At 40.3% G+C, this 13,304-nt stretch overlaps 1 protein-coding gene across 3 annotated transcripts in view; it reads left to right on the forward strand.

The window, feature by feature from the left end:
* Nucleotides 1-13,304, forward strand: part of FAM81A (family with sequence similarity 81 member A) — a 77,319-nt gene that overhangs the window by 44,013 nt on the left and 20,002 nt on the right. For all 3 annotated transcript variants that reach the window (XM_006757994.2, XM_006757993.2, XM_006757995.1), the window contains one exon: nucleotides 4,283-4,401. In XM_006757994.2, the coding sequence (XP_006758057.1) occupies nucleotides 4,283-4,401 (119 nt within the window). The remainder of the gene's footprint in view (nucleotides 1-4,282; nucleotides 4,402-13,304) is intronic.

Below are 13,304 nucleotides of genomic sequence, written 5' to 3' on the forward strand. Positions count from 1 at the left end.
ATAAAAATGCCTTCGATTTCTGGGTGTTAATTTTGTATCCTGCTATATTGTTGAATTCCTTTATTAACTCAAGTAGTTTTTTGGTGGAGTCTTTAGGGTTTTCTGTGTACAATATCATGTCAAAACAGTAAATACTTAATAAATATTTGTTCGGATGAATGAATAATGAAAGTTTTTCTTCCTCCTTTCCAATTTGGATGCCTTTTATTTCTTCTTGTCTGGTTGTCGTGGCTAGGACTTCCAGTACTATGTTGAATAAGAATGGTGAAAACGGACATCCTTATCTTGTTCCTCTACTTAGGGGAAATGGTTTTAATTTTCCCCCCACTGAGTTTGATATTGGCTGTAGGTTTGTCATATATGGCTTTTATTATGTTGAAGTATGATCTCTCTATTTTCACTCTGCTCAGAGTTTTTATCAAAACAGGGTGTCGGATTTTGTCGAATGCTTTTTCTGCATCTACTGATATGATCCTGTGATTTTTGTCTTTCAATTTGTTTATATGATGTATCACATTTATTGATTTTTGAATATTGTACCAGCTTTGCTTCCCTGAAATAAATCCTATTTGGTCATGGTGTATGATCTTTTTAATATATTGCTGGATGCGATTTGCTAATATTTTGTTGAGGATTTTTAGCATCTATGTTCGTCAGGAATATGGGCCTATAATCCTCTTACTTTGTAGTGTCTTTATCTGGTTTTGGTTAGGATAATGCTGGCCTCATAAAAAATGTTCCTTCCTCTTGAATTTTTGGGAATAGTTTGAGGCGGATAGGTGTTTGTTCTTCTTTGAATATTTAGTGAAACTCTCCTGTGAAACCGTCTGGACCAGGGTTTTTGTTTGCTGGGAGTTTTTTTTTTATTACTGCTTCAATTTCCTCAATTATTATTGGCCTATTCAGGGTTTCTGATTCTTTCTTATTCAGTTTTGGAAGATTGTATTTTTCTAGTAATTTGTCCATTTTATCCACCTTGTCCAGCTTGTTGGCATGTAGTTTCTCATTGAATTTTCTTATACTCTTTTGTATTTCTGTGATATCAGTTGTTACTTTACCACTTTCATTTCTGATTTTAATTATTTGGGTCCTCTCTCTCTTTGTTTCTTGATGAGTCTGACTAAAGGTTCATCAGTCTTGTTTATCTTTTCAAAGAATTAGCTCTTGGTTTCATTGATCTTTTATATTGTTTTTTGAGTCTCTATGTAAGTTATTTTTGCTCTCATCTTCATTATTTCCTTCCTTCTACATATTCTGGGCTTTTCTTGTTGTTCTCTTTCTAATGCTTGATATGATTTCAATCTTCTTAAATTTGTAGAGACTTGTTTTGGATCCTAACGTGGTCTATCTTTGAAATTGACCCATGTGCACTTGAGAAGAATGTATATTCTGCAGCTTTGGGGTGAAATGTTCTATAAATGTCAATTAATCCATCTGATCAAGTGTGTCATTTAGAGTCACTGTTTCCTTGTTAATTTTTTTTTCTGGAAGATCTATCTGGTGAAGTCAGTGGGGTATTAAAGTCCCCTACTATGACTGTATTGCTGTTGATCTCTCCTTTAAAATCCTCCGGAAGTTTTTTAATATATATATTTAGGTGCTCCTATATTGGGTGCATATATGTTTACCAAGGTTATATCCTCTTGTTGGATCCATCTCTTTAGTATTATGTAATGACTTTTATTGTCTCTTATGATAGTTTTCATTTTGAAGTCTATTTTATCAGATATGAGTATTGCCACCCCAGCTTTTTTTTCGCCCAGCTCTGTCACTTTATCACTGTGGCTTTGGGCAAGTTATGTAACAGCACCTGGGAAATGGGGATGATGACAGTGCCTCCTTCATAGGATGCGGTGAGGGTTAAGTGAGTTAACATACCCAAAGCACTTAGATCAGTGTCTGGTGAATAGTTAGATCAAGCCAGTGTTTGCCTTATTATTTATAAAGCATAGTAGCAATGTTAATATTTAGTAAGATGACACTTATTAGTAAAAGCACTGAATCATATAAAAAAGATTATTATATAATGGTTATGGCCACTTTTTATAAGTCTATATGTGCCTGATGGCAGCTAAATATATATTAAAAAGTATTGAAAGTGTGAGGACTTAATGAAAATACTTTACAGTGGGATAATTCATCATATCTCTTTTAAGCTGAGAGATCCAATAGACCAAAATAAATAAAATCTAGAAAAAAATGAGTAATAGAATCAGAAAACTCAATCTAATAGACAATTTTGAACCTTTTATTCCTCAAATAGTTTTTTGCATGGAACATTTGGCCCTAGCTGGTTTGGCTGAGTGGATAGAGTGTTGGCCTGTGGACCGAAGGATCCTGGGTTCAATTCCAGTCAAGGGCACATGCCTGGGTTGTGGGCTCGATCCCCAGTAGGGGATGTGCAGGAGGCAGCCAATCAATGATTCTCTCATCATTGATGTTTCTATCTCTCTCTCCCTCTCACTTCCTCTCTGAAACCAATAAAAAAATTTTTTTAAAAAATCAATCATGTGCCACAAACAAGCCATAATACCTTCAAAACATGAAGCATATTACAGACCATATTTTAGTCATAATCCAATACAATTAGAAATAGATAATAAAAGTGATGAAAACCACTTAGCTTGAAAATGAAGAAACACAATTTTAAGTAATCCTTAGATCAAAGAGGAATTCAAAACTGAAATTAAAACAGTGAAAAAGAAAACACGTTACACCCAACTTATGGACACAGAAAATATGGTACTGAAAAAAGTCTTCATTATTAAGAAAGAAATAATAAAAATAAAGGAACAGTGTATTCACCTTTTAAAATTACCAAAGAAAGGAATAAAACAAAAGAAAGAATTAACAAATATTTAAGCTGACATCAAGCAAATAGAAAATGCTTTTAAAAAGTGGTTAAAAGGGAAAGGATCCAAGAAACCAAAAGCTTTCTCTTTGAAAAGGAGCGAGAAGGTGGTGTGGTGAGGGGGAGTGTGAAGAACAGAATATAGTAGAGGAAGGCGGGTGGGAGGAAAGATGTGCCAAAGAATGAGGAAATGCTCAAAAGAAACATCAGATGTAACCTTTTGCTCCCCCTACTCAGCACTCAGGATTTCTGTCTGTCTGTCTGTCAGAGTGCTTCCGCCTCAGCTTCTTTCCTGCCTGTTCGTGGCAGGCAGCATGGCCATCCTGGTGAGCCACTTGCTAGCCGGGCGACTTTGGAGATATCATTTCAGCTGTCTGTGCCTCATGTCCTGGAGGGGAACATGGGCATCCTGAGTGCCCCCCTCACCGAGGACCTGTGAGGATTTGGTGCATGTCAGCACTTCCCAGTACATGCTCAGATGATGTCCACATCGCCTCCATCCTTCCTTTGAGGGATTCCCAGGGTGGACGCTCCACAGGCCATGCTCTTAGGTGGGGTCACTTACCTTTCAAGCAGTTCTGCTTTCATTTCAGGTCTTTCCTATGGGACACCGTGCGGCTGTTCCGTTAGAAGTATTGTCATCGAATACTCAAGAGAATATTTGCTGTATTTACTGTGTACCAGGCATTGTGCTAAGTGCTTTATGTGTATCTTATGTAATAGTCACAGTGGCCTTAAAAGTCTAGTCACCAGCCTGGCTGGTGTGGCTCAATGGTTTGGCCTCAGCTTATGAACCAGATCACAGTTTGATTCCCGGTCAGGGCACATGCTCAGGTTGTAGGCTCGATCCCCAATAGGGGGCGAGCAAGAGGCAGCCAACGAATGATTCTCATCATTGATATTTCTCTCTCTCTCTCTGAAATCAATAAAAATATATATTTTTAAAAAGTGTAGTCACCACTCTTGTTAACAGATGAGAGAAAGGAAGCTCAGAGAACCTTACATACTTGCCCAGAATTTGGAGGAACCAAAATTTGGAGCCTGTGTCTGATGCCCTGTTCCCCTCCTTGCTCTTGATTTATTACTTTTTAATAAATGTAAGGATTGTTCACCTAAAACAGTGACTATCAAAAAACATCATGGAGTGATAGAAATACACACCAAGGGGCCAGGGTCCCGGTCTGGACCTCTATCAAGTCACCTGACACCAGAGCCTCAGTGTTTTTATCGGTAAAGTAAGGGACTTGGTGTGGGTGTGATCCCTAAGGTCTCTCTTTTTCTCTCTGTCTAAGCCCCTGGCTCTCTGTACATACCAGTTGGCTGTTACAAAGGAGCCTCTTCTGAAAAGAGTTCAACGTCCTTGCTTAAAATGGTTTTGTGAAATCATGCAAATTCTCAAATGACTCTCCTGTGGTCTTTTGTGTTGCCCAGGTACTCCAGGAGCAGATCCGTGCCCGGGACAACATTAGCTACGGAACTAATTCTGCCTTAAAGACTCTGGAGATGCGTCAGCTGTCCGGTTTGGGGGACCTTCGAGGGAGAGTGGCAAGGTAGGTGGTCAGATGTTTGGGACTCCACTCCCCCAAAGCTGTTTTTCATACACTTCGTTTTAGTGGGGGATATATTCATGAAGCCCCAAAGCAAAGTTTTTGCCTTCTTCTCGTACATCACCTCCTTTGCCCACAAAATTTAACAGTGGACATTGACCTGGGTATGAGCGTGCCAGGACTTCTTGTGTGTCTGCAACTGGAGTTGGTGCATGGGAGCGAGTGGGGGGAGAGCTCAGCTGGCCAGTGCCATCTGGCAGATGAAGATTATTATGTTTATTGAATCCAATAATATACAAAGTTCGGACTTACATTTTTCCACAGTTTGTTTGTTTGTTTATTTATAAGCTATAATTTTATTTTCTTTAATTTTTATTAGAATTCTAAACAAATACTTCTCTGCCTTTTCTGAAAATGATCTGTGTTTAACATGGAAAAAAAATTTTTTTTAATTATTATAGCATAACATGGCCCTTGTCAAATTCTGATGTCTAGCATTAGAATTAACTTCTTCAGAATATTTTTAAAATCTTTATTGTTGAAAGTATTACAGATATCGCCTTTTCTCCCCCGCATTGTCCTCTTATAGACAGTCCACTTCCCTCCCCCTCGCCCCCTTCCCGCCCCCCTGTCCCTGCAGGCCTTCACCACATGGTCTGTGTCTATGGGTTATACATATATGCATACAAGTTCTTTGGTTAATCTCTTCCCACCCCACCCCCATTCCCTCTGAGATTTGACAGTCTTCCATGTCTTTTTTTTAAATTTCATTTTTTCTTATAATTCACTTATTAGTAAATTATTTTTCAATTACGGTCGACATACAATATTATATTAGTTTCATCTGTACAATATAGTGATTAGACATTTATATACCCCAGTAAGTTTAGTACCCACCTGACACTATGCACAGTTATTACAATATTATTGACTGTATTTTTATTTTATTTTCTGAAAGTATGGGTCCATGATAGATTGAATATTTTAAAAAGAGCTCTTTCATCTCAGATAGTTGAAAAGTGTTCTAGCCCTTCACCTCTCGCTGGACCCGCAGCATCACATCACCTGGGACCCTGTTAGAAATGCCAGCAGTCCCTAAAGTATTCCCGGGCCTCTTCTGCCCTCTGCTGCTGTTAAGAGTCACGCACAGGCTGTGACCGGTATGGCTCAGTGGATAGAGCGTCAGCCTGCGGAGTGAAGGGTCCTAGGGTTGATTCCGATCAAGGGCATGTACCTTGGTTGTGGGCACATCCCCAGTTGGGGGTGTGCAGGAGGCAGCTGATCAATGTTTTTCTCTCATCGATGTTTCTAACTCTCTATCCCTCTCCCTTCCTCTCTGTAAAAAATCAATACAATATATTAATTTAAAAAAAAAAAGAGTCACGCACAGGAGTTGTGGAGCTCATAGGCAATTTGAGTCAGCCTGAGGTGAAGTTGAGAGTGGTTTGCAAAGGGCAGGAGTGGGAAAAAGGGACTCAGGCACCAAGGATTCTTTGGAGCAGAGAGCACTAGTGGCTAGAGGTGTTTTTGCAGACAACACCTGAAGGGCCTTGCATGCTGGGCATGTGGATTTGCATCTGCTGGGTGAACAGCAGTTTAGGAGCAGAGATTGAATGGAGGACTCGTTGACTCCTCTTGTGTGGTTTTCTATCCACATCTGAGTGAACTCCAGTCTCCTTAGTATGACCTTGCTGACTTCCTCACCTCTCTTTATCTTAGCACTGTACCTTTTAGCAGTGATCAACTAACTGCTTGTTATGTCCTGAATGAGCCATGCTTCCTATTTCAGAGCCTTTGCACATGCTGTTCTTATACCCAGCATGCCTTTCCTCTTTTTCTAACTTCTGGTCAGCCTTTAAAATACTGCTCACATGTCACCTCCTCCAGGAAGTCTTCCCAGATAGCCCATGCTCCTGCGCTCCCCTAGCATTCTTTGTTCTATTGAGTATCTCTATTGTCTTCACTGTCTTGGAGTACCATCTTCTATTTTTGTAGCTCAAGCGTCTGGGAATAGTCCCTGGAAAATAGTAGATCTAGAAAATCACTGTAATAGGACAGAAAACTTGAATTCTTTTTGTGGAGATTGGCTTAAAGGAAACTACAGCTCTGTTATCGCTCTCAGAACAGTGAGAAGTTAGAAGAGCTTCGGAGTGGCAGGACAGAGTAGAGACCTCAGGAGAACTTGGAGGATCTTGCTCACTTTTAGGCCGATGAAGATGAAGCGAAGCAATATATGTAAGAGGCCTAGTGCAGTGCATGGGATGGCATGTGAAATTATCCTGGTTCTAATTACAAAATGGAGAAGTTATTTTGAAATACTTTCAGAAATTTTACGTTTTCCCCCCTGCAATTTCTTATTAGCGGCCCTACGCAGCTTGTTCCTTCTCTGTAACAAATACTTTCATCCTGCAACAATTTAGAAGTGTATTAGGAGTACCACATGTCTTTGTTTTTATATTTGTCTTTCCCGTATAATGTTAATGAGCCTTTAATTATTGAAATAAACTCATGTGAAGTAAAAATTCTTTGGCAAAGTTTTGGCTTTCTTGAATTGGTTATGTTATTGTATTGAAGGAATCTGAATGAACTTTTTAAATGATATTCTTAAATTACTGGGCTGCTATATATATATTTTTAAATATATTTTTATTGATTTCAGAGAGGAAGGGAGAGAGAAAATGAGAGAGAGAGAGAGAGAGAGAGAGAGAGAATGAGAGAGAATATTGATCGCCTCCCTCCTGCACGCTTGACTCTGGGGATCGAGCCCGAAACTGGGGCATGTGCCCTGAACGGGAATTGAATCATGACCTCCTGGTTCATAGGTTGATGCTCAACCACTGAGCCACGGTTGGGCTGGGCTGCTATATTATTTCAGATTTATTTCATAGTGTTTTGGATCCATTGGTGATGTAATTGATAGGAAACAGACCCTGATACCTCCCACGTAGATCCAGCTGGGAGGGACAAAGGCAGATTTGCCATGGAGGTGAGAGACACTTACCCCACTAAGCGTAGCAGACCCTAAAAAATACTTTCTCAGAGGTTCCCATTTCTCTCTAAAGCAGAGCTCAGGGCTTTCCTGTTCTTACTGCAATGTTTGGTCCATTTTTGCCCTGTTTTCTTCATTTTTCTAAGACTCAACGGCCAGATCCACTTTCCTCTATGAAGTCTGTTTGCATGATGTTAGAGCCTTAGAGAATTATCGCTATACCAAGGCAGATGTGCAAATTCCCGCAAGGTATGCAAGCCCAGGTGCAAAGAAAAAAACAGATAAATTGGACATGATCAGATTAAAGACTTTTGGGGATGATGTGCAGTGCTGTTCTGAACATTCACATAGTTTTTGTGTGGTCATATGTTTTCATTTCTCTTGCATATATATACACCTAGGAGTGTAATTGTTGAGTACTGTGGTAGCTCTAACTTTTGAAGAACAGAACAGTCAGACTGTTTTCCAAAGTGGCCACACCATTATACTGCCAGCAGCAGTGTATGAGGGCTCCCATTTCTCTACATTCAACACTTATCTGTCTTTTTTATTACATCCAACCTAGGGGGTGTGAAGTGGCATTTTGTGGTTTTGGTTTGCATTTCCCTTAATGACTAATGGTATTGAACATCATTTAATGTGCTTATTGGTGATTTCTCTGCTTTGTAGAACTTACTCAGATCCTGTGTCCATTTTTAAATTGGGTTATTTGTCTCTTTATTATTGTAGGAGCACTTTGTGTATTCCAGATGCAATTCTCTGATCAGATATTTGAAAAAAGTTTCCCCATTCTGTTTTCTCTTCATTTCCTTAATGGGGTCCATTTGGGTCTATTTTTTAAAAAAAAATTCTGTCTCTTTATTGCTATTCTCTATTTAATGAGACATTGTCATTAGACTTCACTTTTTAAAGCATGTTTGTTTGACTACATTTATAATGGCTGCCTTGAGTTTTGTCTTCTAAATTTGATGTCTGCTCTTTCACAGGCAGCTTCTGTCTGCTCCTTCCCCATGTATAGGTCACATTTTCCTGTTTCTTTGCATGTCTCAGGCTTTTTGTTAACAGCTGGGCGTTTCAGGTAATGTGTTGTTGCAATCTGGTATACTGACACACACCCTGGGGTTTGTTGTTGTTTGTTCAATGGCTTGGCTGGACTGTGTTAGTGATGTCTGTCTCCCCTACAGTACGGAGCCTCATGCCACTCCTCAGAAGGTACAAAGTCACCTTGCAGTTAGAGTGGCTTCAGCAAGGCTCTCTGTCTCTTTCCCGGATCGGTATTAAGCCGTCTGCCTCTGTTGGAACCACACCCAAATTTTAGCTCTACTGATTGCTGGCATTTTGCTCTACTGTTTTTGAAGTGCCCTAGAACATACATTGCTCTGTGATCTGATTCAATTAAATTATTGCCAGCACTTACGGGTTTAATGATGTATATATACACTAGTTAAATACGTATGTGTGTGTGTGTATATATACATGTTAGTTATTACACATACATACATATATATTGTTATAATATGGAAGGTGAGAAAATGTTTTAAATGTCATTGCATTTGGTTGCTGTGCCACCATGTCACAAACTGTAAGAGAAGTTCTGCGTAAGATGTTGCCTGTCATACCTGTTGCTAGACTTTGGGACCCTGTTGGCCAAGTGGTAGAGTCATTCTGCCACCTGATGGCCACAATTAGGAAGTGTAGCCGGGAGATAGCTGCCAAAAGACTGGAAAAGGAAAATTTGGAATCTGTAATAAAAAACATCAAGGATGAAATAAAACAACTGATCAGATTCATTGCAAATTCTTGTTTAGCTAAAGTTATTGAGCATGCGCACAACTATGTTAGAGTGCTGAAGCTGTCTTTTATGAGTGTTTTTTTGAAAAGACAAGAATGATGTCTTTGCTTCAATACTAGCTGAAATAGCAATATTGCTTTCCCCCTAATACACACACACACACACACACACACACACACACTCTAGAGGCCCGGTGCATGAAATTTGTGCACTTGTGAGGGGTGGGGTCCCTCAGCCCTGATGGCGAGAGGGCACACACCAGGCCAAGGGGCCCCACTGGTGCATGATCAGGGCCAGGAGGGACGCGGGAAGTTGGCCAGTCAGGGAGGGGCCATGGAAGGGCTCCGAGGCTTGTCCAGGCCATCTCACTCAGTCCGGATCAGCCAGACCCCAGCAGCAAGCTAACCTACTGGTAGGAGTGTCTTCCCCCTGGTGGTCATTGCATGTCATAGCGACTGATCGACCAGTCGACTGCCCGCTCGTGGTCAGTGCATGTCATTGTGAGAGGTTGAGTGGCCTTAGCATATCATTATCATATTATGCTTTGATTGGTTGAATGGTCGACTGGATGACCAGACACTTAGCATATTAGGCTTTTATTATTTAGGATAATAATTTTAAATATATAAATACATATTTATGTATATAATTTCAAACTTATAAAAATATGCAAGATTCATCATTTGTTAACATTTTGTCCCATCTGAGAGTAAGAATAACATTGTTTTTGACATTAGAAACACAAGTTGATTTCACTGTGTATGTTTTCTGATGAGAGACTTTGGTATCACTCACTGTGAGTCTCTCTACTTTCCCTGCCCTCCCTACCTCTTTATTTATAAAAGTACGTAAATGATTTATGCTGGTAATAAATAATCAGGTATACTATGAAATATATGAAATGGAGAATGAAGGCTCACCAGCTCCATCTCTGTTTTACTCCTTAGAGGTAACTAATGTTAACAATCTGGTGTCTGTCCTCTTAGACTTTTCTTATACATTGTGGTAAAATAATCATCATTGTAGTAATATAATGATTTGCAGCAAAACAATTACCTAACAGTGTGATTTTAATTTTACTGAAGTAGATTTTTAGAGACTCCTTCCATATGGGCTGTGGGCGATACATTTCTTAATCATTGTATGTCTGAAACTGTCTTTATTTTGCACTTATTCTTGGATGATAGTTTATTTTTCTTAAATTTTTAAAGGTATTTCTCCATCATCTTGTGATATCTATTACCCTATCTAATAATAGACAAACATGGTAATTGACCGTACCTTCGCTTCACCTCCCATTGGCTAATCAGTGTGATATGCAAATTAACCGTCAACAAAGATGGCAGTTAATTTGCATACATAGGGTCTAAGTGGTAGCGAGAAGCCTGACAGCCCGGGGCCAGCAGAGCAGTGAGGTGTGACGTTTCTGGGGCCGGTGGTGCAGTGAGGCCTCATGGCCCCGGGGCCGGCAGAGCAGCGAAGCCTGATGTTTCCAGGGCCGGCGGAGCAGCGAAGCCTGATGTTTCCAGGGCCGGCTCCGGCCAGAACTCGGCCGGAGCGAAGGCCTGGGCCCCGGGTGCCGGAGGCAAACAGGTGCCAGCAGCCAGGGGAAAGGAAGGCCTATTGCACGAATCTCTTCATGCAACAGGCCTCTAGTCTTCTGGTGTGTGTTGTGCGCTCTTACACTCAGTCTTTGGCAGATTACCAGTCTTTAGTCTCTGGTAGCTTTTAAGATTTTATCTTTACTGTGGGCTATCTGAATCTCACCATGCTCCATTTATTTTTACTTATCCCACTTTGTATTCATTAAATACTTTATAATTCATGTCTGTCTTCAGTGTAATGAAATTTCCAGCACTCACACCTCAAATATTGCATATCTGTCATTCTCTACATCTCCTCCTCCTCCTCCTCCTCCTCCTCCTCCTTCTTCTTTGTTAAATATGTTTTTTTATTTTAGAGAGAAAGGAAGGGAGATGGAGAGAGAGAGAAACATTGGCTGCCTCTTGCACGCCTCCTACTGGGGTCAGAACCTGCAACCTGCATGTGCCCTGCCTGAATTGACCTGGTGACCTCTGCTCATGGAACAGTGCTCAGCCAGCTCAGCCACACTGACCAGGGCCATTTCCTTCCTTTGAAACTCAACTTCTCCTGGACTTATGTTAGCATTTCTTTACCCGTCCTCCTTGTTTTATAACTATTTTTCATGTTTTGAATCTCTGTCTACCTTTACTGCATTCTGAGTGAGCGCCTTGCACTATCTTCTAATTCACTGATTTTATCCTCAATCATGCCTAATCTAGAGTTTGACTGGTCTATCAAGACAACTCTGTATTCCCAGGATTTCTAATTTTTTCTCTTACATACTCGTTCTCCTTTCATCTCTGCCTGATTTTGTTTGCTACTTTAGCAGCCTCTTGATCAGTGGTTCTCAACCTTCTGGCCCTTTAAATACAGTTCCTCATGTTGTGACCCAACCATAAAATTATTTTCGTTGCTACTTCATAACTGTAGTGTTGCTACTGTTATGAATCATAATGTAAATATCTGATATGCAGGATGGTCTTAGGCGCGCCCTGTGAAAGGGTCGTTCAACCGCCAAAGGGGTCGCGACCCACAGGTTGAGAACCACTGCTCTTGACGGGTGTTAATCTTCCTTTGTTATTTTGTAGTATCTTAAATATATTTATTTTAAACTTATTTGATCCCAGTTGTGCTTTCCATAGCTGGTGGAGCCCCACTCAAGTCTCTGGTTTCAGTTACCCTGGCCACAAGTGGAGCCAGTTATTTATTGCCCTTCTTGCCCTTTGGGAACTAAACTTTCTTCTTACTACTATTGGTTTTCAGATACAGAGCCCCAGCCAGCCTCTGACACCAGCAAAGCATTTGCTCTTCTCTGTCTTCTGCACCATCGTTCTGCTTTCCACTTTCTCCCATTCCTATTACCCTTTGGCTTTATACCTTTTTTATAACATTCATTTGGTGTCATCTTGATAGATATTCAGGAGGGAGCCAAGATGAGGGCATGTGTGTTGTTCGCCACGTTTAACTGAAGTACTAGGTAGTAGTTCCTGTTTGCAATATTTTAATACAAAGTGATTAGTAAACTAGTTAAATATTATAGTGTATTAGAAAGCCTACCAGGCACTGGCATGCTCTCTAATTTTTATTTATGGCTTATAAAGCATAAACCTGTAATATTTTATTTTCTCCAGCTTCTGGAGGGATATAATTTAACTTTTGTTAATTTGTTTGCTGTTGATTGCAAATACTCGATGTGATTTAGAAAGTGAGACTCTTTGCAGTATCTACATCTTTAGGGAATAGTCCATAACCCTTGCTCAGACCTCAGTGCGGATGTACATCTTAAAGAACACATCCTCAACGCTTGTAGGATGATTGTAGATGGCTGATTTACTGAAAGTGTGACTGGCCATAGGTTGTTCTTCGTGAGTATTAATGACTTACTCAGCAAGTTCCCAATCTTCTGAGCTTATTTGTCTGAATCGGAGGGATAGTGAACAGATGTCAAATGTAATCCCCGTCAATAATAGGAAAATATAGGTATAGATTGCATCGCATTTGGGAGTAGTGGCATAATAGTTTAAAAATCTAGATTGTTATAGTGTGTGTGCTGGAGAGATGAAGTTCTCACTATACTGTGTTTGGTATAGCGGACATTCTACAGCTACGTACTGAGTGAATGAATGGACTGTGGCCTGGGGTTCCAACCACAGTCTCTTCACTTGACTGTATGCTGCCTTGAACCTGACCTGCCTTTCATGACAGGGACCTAAGCCCACATTTCTCTGGCTCTGGCTTCCTTATACTCCAGCCCCATTTCTGCTTCATGGGGGCCCAGGCAACGACGGTGGGATAGTGCTTATTCCATAAAATTATAGCATATTCTTTGTACATGGCTATTGATCAAAACATTTTCCTTGTGGAATTGTTTTTTTCTGATTATAAAAATTATATGTATTGGAGAAAACCAAGATGGCGGCATAGGTAAACACCAGAGATTGCTGCCTCGTACAACCACTTCAAAAATACAACTAAAAGACGGAACAGACATCATCCAGAACCACAGGAAGGCTGGCTGAGTGGAAATTCTACAACTAGAAG

Source organism: Myotis davidii, unplaced genomic scaffold (assembly GCF_000327345.1).
Source record: "Myotis davidii unplaced genomic scaffold, ASM32734v1 scaffold1275, whole genome shotgun sequence".
Taxonomy (NCBI): domain Eukaryota; kingdom Metazoa; phylum Chordata; class Mammalia; order Chiroptera; family Vespertilionidae; genus Myotis; species Myotis davidii.